Below are 12,686 nucleotides of genomic sequence, written 5' to 3' on the forward strand. Positions count from 1 at the left end.
ACAGAGAAATAACAGAGAAATAACAGAGCCACAACAGAGAAATAACAGAGCCTAAACAGAGCCATAACATAGCCATAACAGAGCCATAACAGAGCCATAACAGAGCCACAACAGAGCCACAACAGAGCCACAACAGAGCCACAACAGAGCCTAAACAGAGCCACAACAGAGCCATAACAGAGAAATAACAGAGAAATAACAGAGTCACAACAGAGTCACAACAGAGCCACAACAGAGCCTAAACAGAGCCACAACAGAGCCACAACAGAGCCATAACAGAGTCACAACAGAGTCACAACAGAGCCACAACAGAGAAATAACAGAGCCACACTGACAGATGGGACTAATGAAACATATGGTCCAGAAATGAAAATGAGCGTGAAATGTGATGTAGAGGCCTGACCTGATCTCACTGGCTACATTAGATAGGCAAACATACCTCCCTACATGATCGTCATGTTTTGATTAGAATCCACTCAGGCTAAGTGTGACTCCGGTAGCCGTCTACAACACTATCAGCGGTTGAGAAGGGGAGATTGCCGCCTAGCTTAAATTGATCACATCTCTAGATTGGATTAGGTTTCATAACTCAGTCTCGAATCTTTCAGCGCGGGATGCTTCATCTCAAGAGAGCCCGGAAAACAGACTTGATTTGATAAATGAAAAGACCATCCTGCGTTGATAAATGTCAGCCAACTGAGACACTCTACGAACATGGCCCAGGCTTGTATTTGATCAACCCTCAGTGAGGGACATAACCAGAGGTGGCAAAATAAAGAAAACGTGTCTTATTTTAGGAGGTTCCCTTTTGTCCCCGTTACTCCTCTGCCCTAATGCCTGTCCTTGTCCAGAGGAGGGAGGGGCAGGGAGGAGGTGTGAATGGGTGTGAGTCCAACGTGCCAGGCCCGTGGGGCGTGATGACGGGCACAAAGGAAAGCTGATCAGTCAGCCATGATGAGCACATCCTGCTTCATATCAAAGTCTGATGTTGAGCAGCTGGTTGCTTTGCATCAACACAAAATCAACACAAAATCAAATCAAAATCAAATCAAAATCAAATCAAAATCAAATCAAAACCAACACAAAATCAACACAAAATCAAATCAAAATCAAATCAAAATCAAATCAAAATCAAATCAAAATCAAATCAAACGGGCCTTTCTGAGTGAACGCCAACTAGAACGAACGAGCCTGAATGTCACCAACTCAAGACCTATGGACATTTAAACAGTTCCCACTGGGCACAGATCTCAATTTAGCGTCTATTATCCACTGTTGATTCCGCGTCGAAAAAACAACGTTGATTCAACCAGTGGGTTCCCGGTGAGTTTGGATTATTTTCCATTATTTCGTTGAGCAAAACAACATTTATGTAAAGGGTCTCTTGTGAAATATTATGCATATTTTAGAAACTTTGATACTCCTATCTAAGTGCTACACCAGGGGAGGGCATCTAAGTGCTACACCAGGGGAGGGCATCTAAGTGCTACACCAGGGGAGGGCATCTAAGTGCTACACCAGGGGAGGGCATCTAAGTGCTACACCAGGGGAGGGCATCTAAGTGCTACACCAGGGGAGGGCATCTAAGTGCTACACCAGGGGAGGGCATCTAAGTGCTACACCAGGGGAGGGCAACTAAGTGCTACACCAGGGGAGGGCATCTAAGTGCTACACCAGGGGAGGGCATCTAAGTGCTACACCAGGGGAGGGCATCTAAGTGCTACACCAGGGGAGGGCATCTAAGTGCTACACCAGGGGAGGGCATCTAAGTGCTACACCAGGGGAGGGCATCTAAGTGCTACACCAGGGGAGGGCATCTAAGTGCTACACCAGGGGAGGGCATCTAAGTGCTACACCAGGGGAGGGCATCTAAGTGCTACACCAGGGGAGGGCATCTAAGTGCTACACCAGGGGAGGGCATCTAAGTGCTACACCAGGGGAGGGCATCTAAGTGCTACACCAGGGGAGGGCATCTAAGTGCTACACCAGGGGAGGGCATCTAAGTGCTACACCAGGGGAGGGCATCTAAGTGCTACACCAGGGGAGGGCATCTAAGTGCTACACCAGGGGAGGGCATCTAAGTGCTACACCAGGGGAGGGCAACTAAGTGCTACACCAGGGGAGGGCATCTAAGTGCTACACCAGGGGAGGGCATCTAAGTGCTACACCAGGGGAGGGCATCTAAGTGCTACACCAGGGGAGGGCATCTAAGTGCTACACCAGGGGAGGGCATCTAAGTGCTACACCAGGGGAGGGCATCTAAGTGCTACACCAGGGGAGGGCAACTCCAGTCCTGATTGGTGTCACTCCCCCTCCATCCCCCAGCCAATCACAGCTGATTAATCACATTGCGTTCTAAACTGAAGATCATGATATGTGATTATTGGAGTCAGGTGGTGTTCTCTGGGGCCTGGGGGGTAAAACTGTGTCACCAATCAGGCCCTGGAGGACGGGAATTACCCTCCTCTGTGCTAGATTGTGGGTGGCCTTCTCTCTTGACACTAACCTTGTCTCGCGCTTCCAACACTCTGAAATCCACACAGCCACACTGATCTCTCTCTTCGCTTTTTACTGTATCTCTAGGCTAACGTCCCATGATTCTGTCACGCTTTTCATTATGTTGCCCAGATACCATGTCTGAAATTAAATCTGAACCTATTATTGTCATGGTGACTAAAATCCTTTTATGTAACTACAGAACATGGCAGAAGTGTCCTGTCTTGGATTGAACATTCCATGACTCCAAAATACATGTATTTTGCTGCAGTGGATCCATTTCAATGACCCCCCCCCCTTTTCAATGACCCCCCCTTTTCAATCCATTTCAATGACCCCCCCACCCTTTTCAATGACCCCCCCCCCTTTCAATCTATTTCAATGACCCCCCCCCCTTTTCAATGACCCCCCCCCTTTTTCAATGACCCCCCCCCTTTTCAATCCATTTCAATGACCCCCCCCCTTTTCAAACCATTTCAATGACCACCCCCCCCCCCTTTTCAAACCATTTCAATGACCCCCCCCCCCCTTTTCAATCCATTTCAATGACCCCCCCCCCCTTTTCAATCCATTTCAATGACACCCCCCCCTCCCAGTTCTTCAGCAAAGTCCCCTTTCCTTTCCTGCAGCCTTTCAGAAGCAGTTAGTTCGCAGGGATGCGATTCCCATGACTGATAGAGGATGGGGGGAAAGCAGAGAAGAGCGGTTCTTTATTACTGGGCTCAGGGCTGAAGAAGGGCGTTCAAACCATCTGATCGTCATTACAGGCCCTATTGACTTCCATGGCTGGACGTCATTACCAGAAAGAGAGAACAAATCTGATAACGGAAAACATAGTCACATCTGAGAGATGACGTGAAAGCGGATAGCGCAGAGGAGAAGGAACAATGTGGACGCGCTGTGTTACCTCATACTAGTAGTCATTCAGCAGATATTTTAGAGATTAATACACAGTCAACATATATAGTAGGCCTAAATACTACACAGGTGACCCCACAACATTGGTGTTTCCAGCCCAACCTAGTACAAGACCTACAACATTGGTGTTTCCAGCCCCACCTAGTACAAGACCTACAACATTGGTGTTTCCAGCCCCACCTAGTACAAGACCTACAACATTGGTGTTTCCAGCCCCACCTAGTACAAGACCTACAACATTGGTGTGTCCAGCCCAACCTAGTACAGGACCTACAACATTGGTGTTTCCAGCCCCACCTAGTACAAGACCTACAACATTGGTGTTTCCAGCCCCACCTAGTACAAGACCTACAACATTGGTGTGTCCAGCCCCACCTAGTACAGGACCTACAACATTGGTGTGTCCAGCCCCACCTAGTACAAGACCTACAACATTGGTGTATCCAGCCCCACCTAGTACAGGACCTACAACATTGGTGTTTCCAGCCCCACCTAGTACATGACCTACAACATTGGTGTTTCCAGCCCAACCTAGTACAAGACCTACAACTTGATGGTAAACCTGTCAAACGCATGTGTAGAAACCCAGAAATAAGCATCTAATGTTATCTTTACAGAAGCAACGTGTGTCCTAGACATTATTTGGGTCTGTCTGCAATTACCCTTCCTAATATACGGTAGTAAGCACATTCCTGTATGATTGGAGAGCAGCACAGCGCTCTATTAAGGCTGAACAGTCTCTTGTTCTGTGGGCTACACTGCCAGAGCAGAGTAGAATAAGGAATGAAGGGAATGGAAGCACAAAGACCAAAGAGGATGTTTAATTCATCACATTGTAAATATTTAAATTGTTTACTAATTAAACCTGGGCTTTGTGACCCGCCATAAAACATGAATGGGATTACATCTCTCTGCTCTGACAACACACAGAGACAGAGTATTACATCTCTCTGCTCTGACAACACACAGAGACAGAGTATTACATCTCTCTGCTCTGACAACACACAGAGACAGAGGATTACATCTCTCTGCTCTGACAACACACAGAGACAGAGGATTACATCTCTCTGCTCTGACAACACACAGAGACAGAGTATTACAGCTCTCTGCTCTGATAACACACAGAGACAGAGTATTTACATCTCTCTGCTCTGACAACACACAGAGACAGAGGATTACATCTCTCTGCTCTGACAACACACAGAGACAGAGTACTACAGCTCTCTGCTCTGATAACACACAAAGACAGAGGATTACATCTCTCTGCTCTGACAACACAGAGAGACAGAGGATTACATCTCTCTGCTCTGACATCACACACAAGTATTACATCTCTCTGCTCTGACAACACACAGAGACAGAGGATTACAGCTCTCTGCTCTGACAACACACAGAGACAGAGTATTACATCTCTCTGCTCTGATAACACACAGAGACAGAGGATTACAGCTCTCTGCTCTGACAACACACAGAGACAGAGGATTACATCTCTCTGCTCTGATAACACACAGAGACAGAGTATTACATCTCTCTGCTCTGACAGCACACAGAGACAGAGTATTACAGCTCTCTGCTCTGATAACACACAGAGACAGAGTATTACATCTCTCTGCTCTGATAACACACAGAGACAGAGTATTACATCTCTCTGCTCTGACAACACACAGAGACAGAGGATTACATCTCTCTGCTCTGACAACACACAGAGACAGAGTATTACAGCTCTCTGCTCTGATAACACACAAAGACAGAGGATTACATCTCTCTGCTCTGACAACACACAGAGACAGAGTATTACATCTCTCTGCTCTGACAACACACACAAGTATTACATCTCTCTGCTCTGACAACACACAGAGACAGACTATTACATCTCTCTGCTCTGACAACACACAGAGACAGAGTATTACAGCTCTCTGCTCTGATAACACACAGAGACAGAGGATTACATCTCTCTGCTCTGACAACACACAGAAACAGAGTATTACATCTCTCTGCTCTGACAACACACAGAGACAGAGGATTACAGCTCTCTGCTCTGACAACACAGAGACAGAGGATACATCTCTCTGCTCTGACAACACACAGAGACAGAGTATTACATCTCTCTGCTCTGACAACACACACAAGTATTACATCTCTCTGCTCTGACAACACACAGAGACAGACTATTACATCTCTCTGCTCTGACAACACACAGAGACAGAGTATTACAGCTCTCTGCTCTGATAACACACAGAGACAGAGCCACAACGACAGGTATTGTAGAGCTGCAGAGGAAAGGGAGGTGTGGGTCTCAAACAGTGGACAATGGACAATGACGTTTAAAAAAAAATAGTTTTGGGTAGGGCTGCACAATTAAAGATGCACTCTGGGATCTTAAGCACAACAAATTGGTTATCACATAAATTGCTACATTCGTAACATGTCTAACGAAATGAATGACATAGTACACAATTGGATGACATAGTACACAATTGGATGACATAGTACACAATTGGATGACATAGTACACAAAAAAAGAGGACTACTTTTGGTTTGTGAGCAACACTTTCAAAACTACTAAATTATACACATTTTCCAGAGTGCATCTTTAATCAAATTTTAATCAGTATTGCAATATTGACATGTGCAATATCCATATTCAAGAGGCTGCAAACACCATGAATATAACATTCAAATGTAATAAGGGTCCCCTGGGAAGCGCTCTGACCAACACCTTGGTTCCTACCCTGTCATAACAACTTCTACAGTACCTGTCTTTCAACACCAACCATTGAATCAGTAAACAAATTGCATTTCTATGATTCCAACAGTTCAACCGAGTATTTTGATCTATATTGCAAGTAAAATAGCAATTTCACTATTTGCCCATATCGTGCAGTCTTAGTTTTGTGAGCCTCTATTGTAGATTAGAGACCTGACTAGGCTAACCTAATCATACCGTGATGAAATCCAGGAATCCCCCAAGTCCTCATCTTATGCTGGCACAACAGTCTTAGCGCCTGTACCCAGCGTGTCCTCTTCTCCACAACAGTCTTAGCGCCTGTACCCAGCGGGTCCTCTTCTTCACAACAGTCTTAGCGCCTGTACCCAGCAGGTCCCCTTCTTCACAACAGTCTTAGCGCCTGTACCCATTGGGTCCTCTTCTTCACAACAGTCTTAGCGCCTGTACCCAGCGTGTCCTCTTCTCCACAACAGTCTTAGCGCCTGTACCCAGCGTGTCCTCTTCTCCACAACAGTCTTAGCGCCTGTACCCAGCGGGTCCTCTTCTTCACAACAGTCTTAGCACCTGTACCCAGCAGGTCCCCTTCTTCACAACAGTCTTAGCGCCTGTACCCATTGGGTCCTCTTCTTCACAACAGTCTTAGCGCCTGTACCCAGCGTGTCCTCTTCTCCACAACAGTCTTAACGCCTGTACCCAGCGTGTCCTCTTCTCCACAACAGTCTTAGTGCCTGTACCCAGTGGGTCCTCTTCTTCACAACAGTCTTAGCACCTGTACCCAGCAGGTCCCCTTCTTCACAACAGTCTTAGCGCCTGTACCCATTGGGTCCTCTTCTTCACAACAGTCTTAGCGCCTGTACCCAGCGTGTCCTCTTCTCCACAACAGTCTTAGCGCCTGTACCCAGCGTGTCCTCTTCTCCACAACAGTCTTAGTGCCTGTACCCAGTGGGTCCTCTTCTTCACAACAGTCTTAGCACCTGTACCCAGCAGGTCCTCTTCTCCACAACAGTCTTAGCAGCTGTACCCAGCGGGATACAGGACCTTCTATTTTCATTTTTATTTTCCCAGTTGAGATCAAGGTATTTTTTCTACAATGGAGCCTTGCACACAACACAATGCACGTAGTAAATACACCCGAGGGGAAAAAAAACTGAACAGAAAAGAGAATACAAAAAAATACTCAGGAAAAACAATCACATTCAAAGTCTGTAGCAACAGACAGAATATCCAGATATTAGCTATCCCTGTGATCAGGTATGGTAACTGGTACTTCTGTAGGGTATGTGAAGATGCCGGGTAATATGGGCTTTATTAAATGAGTAAAATGCAGTGTTTTGACCTACATGAGGTCAAAGAGGGCCGTCCCACTTTCTGAGCAGTGGCAAGAGCAAAATCTGTCCCCCGTGATAAAACGATCTGCGTCCTCCTCTTTAGTGAGAGGCAGGACCTATTTCTATAGAAGAAGTCCACTTTTTTCACAGCTGATCCCATCAAAATCCAGAAAAGAGCCGTTAAATTCTACAACCACCTAAAAGGAAGCGATTCCCAAACCTTCCATAACAAAGCCATCACCTACAGAGAGATGAACCTGGAGAAGAGTCCCCTAAGCAAGCTGGTCCTGGAGATCTTTTCACAAACACAAACACACCCCACAGAGCCCCAGGACAGCAGCACAATTAGACCCAACCAAATCATGAGAAAACAAAAAGATAATTACTTGACACATTGGAAAGAATTAACAAAAAAACAGAGCTATACATATGCTTAAATCATTAGAATCATTTTTTGTATGCCCTAGTAAACAACAAATAATTCACCCGCAATCAATACTAATGTAAGGTCAATTAAGCTTTTCTGTAAAACAATGAAAACAGATTGTAGTTCACAAGTGAGGTAATAGAATACACAACAGTAGTGAGGTAATAGAATACACAACAGTAGTGAGGTAATAGACTACACAACAGTAGTGAGGTAATAGACTACACAACAGTAGTGAGGTAATAGACTACACAACAGTAGTGAGGTAATAGACTACACAACAGTAGTGAGGTAATAGACTACACAACAGTAGTGAGGTAATAGTATACACAACAGTAGTGAGGTAATAGACTACACAACAGTAGTGAGGTAATAGACTACACAACAGTAGTGAGGTAATAGACTACACAACAGTAGTGAGGTAATAGAATACACAACAGTAGTGAGGTAATAGACTACACAACAGTAGTGAGGTAATAGACTACACAACAGTAGTGAGGTAATAGACTACACAACAGTAGTGAGGTAATAGACTACACAACAGTAGTGAGGTAATAGACTACACAACAGTAGTGAGGTAATAGACTACACAACAGTAGTGAGGTAATAGACTACACAACAGTAGTGAGGTAATAGAATACACAACAGTAGTGAGGTAATAGACTACACAACAGTAGTGAGGTAATAGACTACACAACAGTAGTGAGGTAATAGACTACACAACAGTAGTGAGGTAATAGACTACACAACAGTAGTGAGGTAATAGACTACACAACAGTAGTGGGGTAATAGACTAGACAACAGTAGTGAGGTAATAGACTACACAACAGTAGTGAGGTAATAGACTACACAACAGTAGTGAGGTAATAGACTACACAACAGTGGTGAGGTAATAGACTACACAACAGTAGTGAGGTAATAGACTACACAACAGTAGTGAGGTAATAGACTACACAACAGTAGTGAGGTAATAGAATACACAACCGTAGTGAGGTAATAGACTACACAACAGTAGTGAGGTAATAGACTACACAACAGTAGTGAGGTAATAGACTACACAACAGTAGTGAGGTAATAGACTACACAACAGTAGTGAGGTAATAGAATACACAACAGTAGTGAGATAATAGACTACACAACAGTAGTGAGGTAATAGAATACACAACAGTAGTGAGGTAATAGACTACACAACAGTAGTGAGGTAATAGACTACACATCAGTAGCAGACACTCTTATCCAGAACGACTTACAGTAGTGATTGCTTTTTTTCTTACTGGTCCCCATTGAGAATCGAACCCACAACCCTGACGTTGCAAGTGAGCCAAACAGGACTGGGCATTGTTTAATATGGGCATGGAAAGACTCTAGGAGATCCTATTCATTCATTATATGAATGTTACAGCGCCTTCAGAAACCATTCAAACCCCTTGACCCATTCCACCCCCTACTGTGTTACAGCCCGAACTCAAAACGGACCAAATTTGATCTCTTTTTCTCAGAAATCCACACAACCAATACTGTTAAAGTATACAGACAAAACGACCCAGAACTGACCACTGTGGAACACCTTTCGTTATATCCAGAAAACTAGACTTTAAACACCATCGCTAGACACACATTGAGTTCTATCTGTCAAGTGTTTTTTTTATAACAGTTACACATTGCCTGGACTAGGCCAATTGAAGAAAGCTTCTGAATTAGTCGTGAGAGCTATGAAATAGATGAGGAGTAACGAGGGATCAGAGAGAGAAAAGAGAACCAGACACTTCCAAAAAGAAAAAAAAAATGGTGATAGATGTTGCTGGAATGCACTCGTCTGTTTCTGCTATTGTTTGAATGCACCAGCGACTTGAAGGGGAAAGCAACGACTTAAAAAGAGAAAGAGAGCATTATCTGGTTATCTGGCGGAGAGGAAAAACATATTTTCCCGCTTTAATGTTTTCCAGACTGATGGTTGATACTCTACTGGTGTGACTCACTGCAACTCAGTGTAACTTATTGTCCAAGTCCAGAGCATAAAAACATACATTGGATGGGAAGACAGCTCCGTTATGAGCGAGAGACAACAGAAACGGAGGAGACAAAACAAGAACAAGTTAGAAAAGTTAGAAAGGTTATGATAAGACCGAAGAATGTTTGTACAAAAGGTACAGTATGAAACAGTGAAGAGCAGTGGAGAGAGGCTAGAATAATTCAGATTTACTGTATATAAATGTAATTGATTGTCAATTAAAAAACAAAACATTTGTAAATATTGCAAATGAACATCAAATAACCTGTTCAAATGCACTTATGTGCTAGATGACAATTTACTTACAATGTGCATACAACCAGAGTATTGTCCTCCGCCTGAGTATACATATATGGGGCGGCAGGGTAGCCTAGTGGTTAGAGCGTTGGACTAGTAACCGGAAGGTTGCAAGTTCAAATCCCCGAGCTGACAAGGTACAAATCTGTCGTTCTGCCCCTGAACAGGCAGTTAACCCACTGTTCCTAGGCCGTCATTGAAAATAAGAATTTGTTCTTTACTGACTTGCCTAGTTAAACAAAGGTAAAATAAATACGTTGACTAAGCAAGGTGAAGCCCTGAACATGCTATTTTACTATGGGTCTACACAACAGTAGTCACCAACTGAGTCATGAACACTTTCTGAGTCGAAATGCAAGCCGAGATCTACCGCTCCGATAAAATAAAATATAAAACTATGCAACATTAACCAATTAAAAAACAGTTCTGTAACAATGAGGTTTGTGAATTAGGCTATAGGACAGTCTTCCACCTGACCGTCATTCTGAGGGGAGGGAGGGGGCAACGGTGAGAGGCGTCTCACCATCCCTCCGTCCCTCCGTTCTCCTGAGGAAAGGGAACAGTCTTCCAGCTGATGGCGAAACTCAACTCACTCTGGATTACTTCTGCCTCAAGCACCAATTCATGTTGTTACTCCGAGGACCAGAGAAAGTGAAATATTCCTCTATATTAAAATAGACACAAGCTGCTAATAGTAACAACGCAAAGCTTATTGGAACACTTTGCTGTAGTCATTCATTGCAGCTGCAGTGCTGGTTGTAGCGTGAGTGGAAGTAGGGAGAACAGATTTTATGGCTTATAAAAGTGTTGAACAAAGTGTTGACAGTGTTGAATAACAACTTCATCATGAACTTACTGCTCTCAGTTTGTCACACTGTGCCCAACAGCTGAAATCACTGACATCACATCTGTCGACCATTTTCTAGGGACAGTAACTGTCTAATCATTAGTCTGTGAGCTAGGGGAGGCTGATTAGACTGAACTGGGGGAGACTGATTAGACTGAACTGGGGAGAGACTGATTAGACTGAACTGGAGGAGACCTTCATCCTTAGGAGTCTGATTTCTGTCAGATTAGACTGAACTGGGGGAGACTGATTAGACTGAACTGGGGGAGACTGATTAGACTGAACTGGAGGAGCCTGATTAGACTGAACTGGGGGAGACTGATTAGACTGAACTGGAGGAGACTGATTAGACTGTGAACTGGGGAAGATTGATTAGACTGAACTGGAGGAGACTGATTCGACTGAACTGGGGGAGACTGATTAGACTGAACTGGAGGAGACTGATTAAACTGAACTGGGGGAGACTGATTAGACTGAACTGGGGGAGACTGATTAGACTGTGAACTGGAGGAGACTGATTAGACTGTGAACTGGGGGAGACTGATTAGACTGTGAACTGGGGGAGACTGATTAGACTGTGAACTGGAGGAGACTGATTAGACTGTGAACTGGGGAAGATTGATTAGACTGAACTGGAGGAGACTGATTAGACTGAACTGGGGGAGACTGATTAGACTGAACTGGAGGAGACTGATTAGACTGAACTGGGGGAGACTGATTAGACTGTGAACTGGAGGAGACTGATTAGACTGTGAACTGGGGGAGACTGATTAGACTGTGAACTGGGGGAGACTGATTAGACTGTGAACTGGAGGAGACTGATTAGACTGTGAACTGGGGGAGACTGATTAGACTGTGAACTGGAGGAGACTGATTAGACTGTGAACTGGGGGAGACTGATTAGACTGTGAACTGGAGGAGACTGATTAGACTGTGAACTGGGGAAGATTGATTAGACTGAACTGGAGGAGACTGATTAGACTGAACTGGGGGAGACTGATTAGACTGAACTGGAGGAGACTGATTAGACTGAACTGGGGGAGACTGATTAGACTGTGAACTGGAGGAGACTGATTAGACTGTGAACTGGGGGAGACTGATTAGACTGTGAACTGGGGGAGACTGATTAGACTGTGAACTGGAGGAGACTGATTAGACTGTGAACTGGGGGAGACTGATTAGACTGTGAACTGGGGGAGACTGATTAGACTGTGAACTGGAGGAGACTGATTAGACTGTGAACTGGGGGAGACTGATTAGACTGTGAACTGGAGGAGACTGATTAGACTGTGAACTGGGGGAGACTGATTAGACTGTGAACTGGAGGAGACTGATTAGACTGTGAACTGGAGAAGACTGATTAGACTGTGAACTGGGGGAGACGGATTAGTCTAAGCTGTTTAATCAGTCTCTTCCAGCTCACAAGCACACTCCACAGATGGCCCTAACATAGTTGGACTGTGAAGTGTCATGTAATTCTGTGTTTTGTCATGCAGTGATATTGTAGTTTCTGTAATGAGAGTTCCTACTCCCTACTAGGGAAGAAGCGTCTTCTTACCTGTGAAGAAACTCTTGACCCGGAGGTAGCTGACACTGAGGCGCAGCACGGACAGTTTATCTAGCTTGGAGATGAT

At 44.6% G+C, this 12,686-nt stretch overlaps 1 protein-coding gene across 2 annotated transcripts in view; it reads right to left on the reverse strand.

Moving 5' to 3' along the window:
* The window catches only part of LOC109909829 (uncharacterized), a 126,335-nt gene that overhangs the window by 107,870 nt on the left and 5,779 nt on the right, over nucleotides 1–12,686 (reverse strand). For both annotated transcript variants that reach the window (XM_031796861.1, XM_020508873.2), the window contains one exon: nucleotides 12,611–12,686. This exon is cut by the window's right edge and continues 106 nt beyond it. In XM_031796861.1, coding sequence (XP_031652721.1) covers nucleotides 12,611–12,686 — 76 coding nt within the window. The remainder of the gene's footprint in view (nucleotides 1–12,610) is intronic.

This window comes from Oncorhynchus kisutch, linkage group LG18 (genome assembly GCF_002021735.2).
Source record: "Oncorhynchus kisutch isolate 150728-3 linkage group LG18, Okis_V2, whole genome shotgun sequence".
Lineage (NCBI taxonomy): Eukaryota > Metazoa > Chordata > Actinopteri > Salmoniformes > Salmonidae > Oncorhynchus > Oncorhynchus kisutch.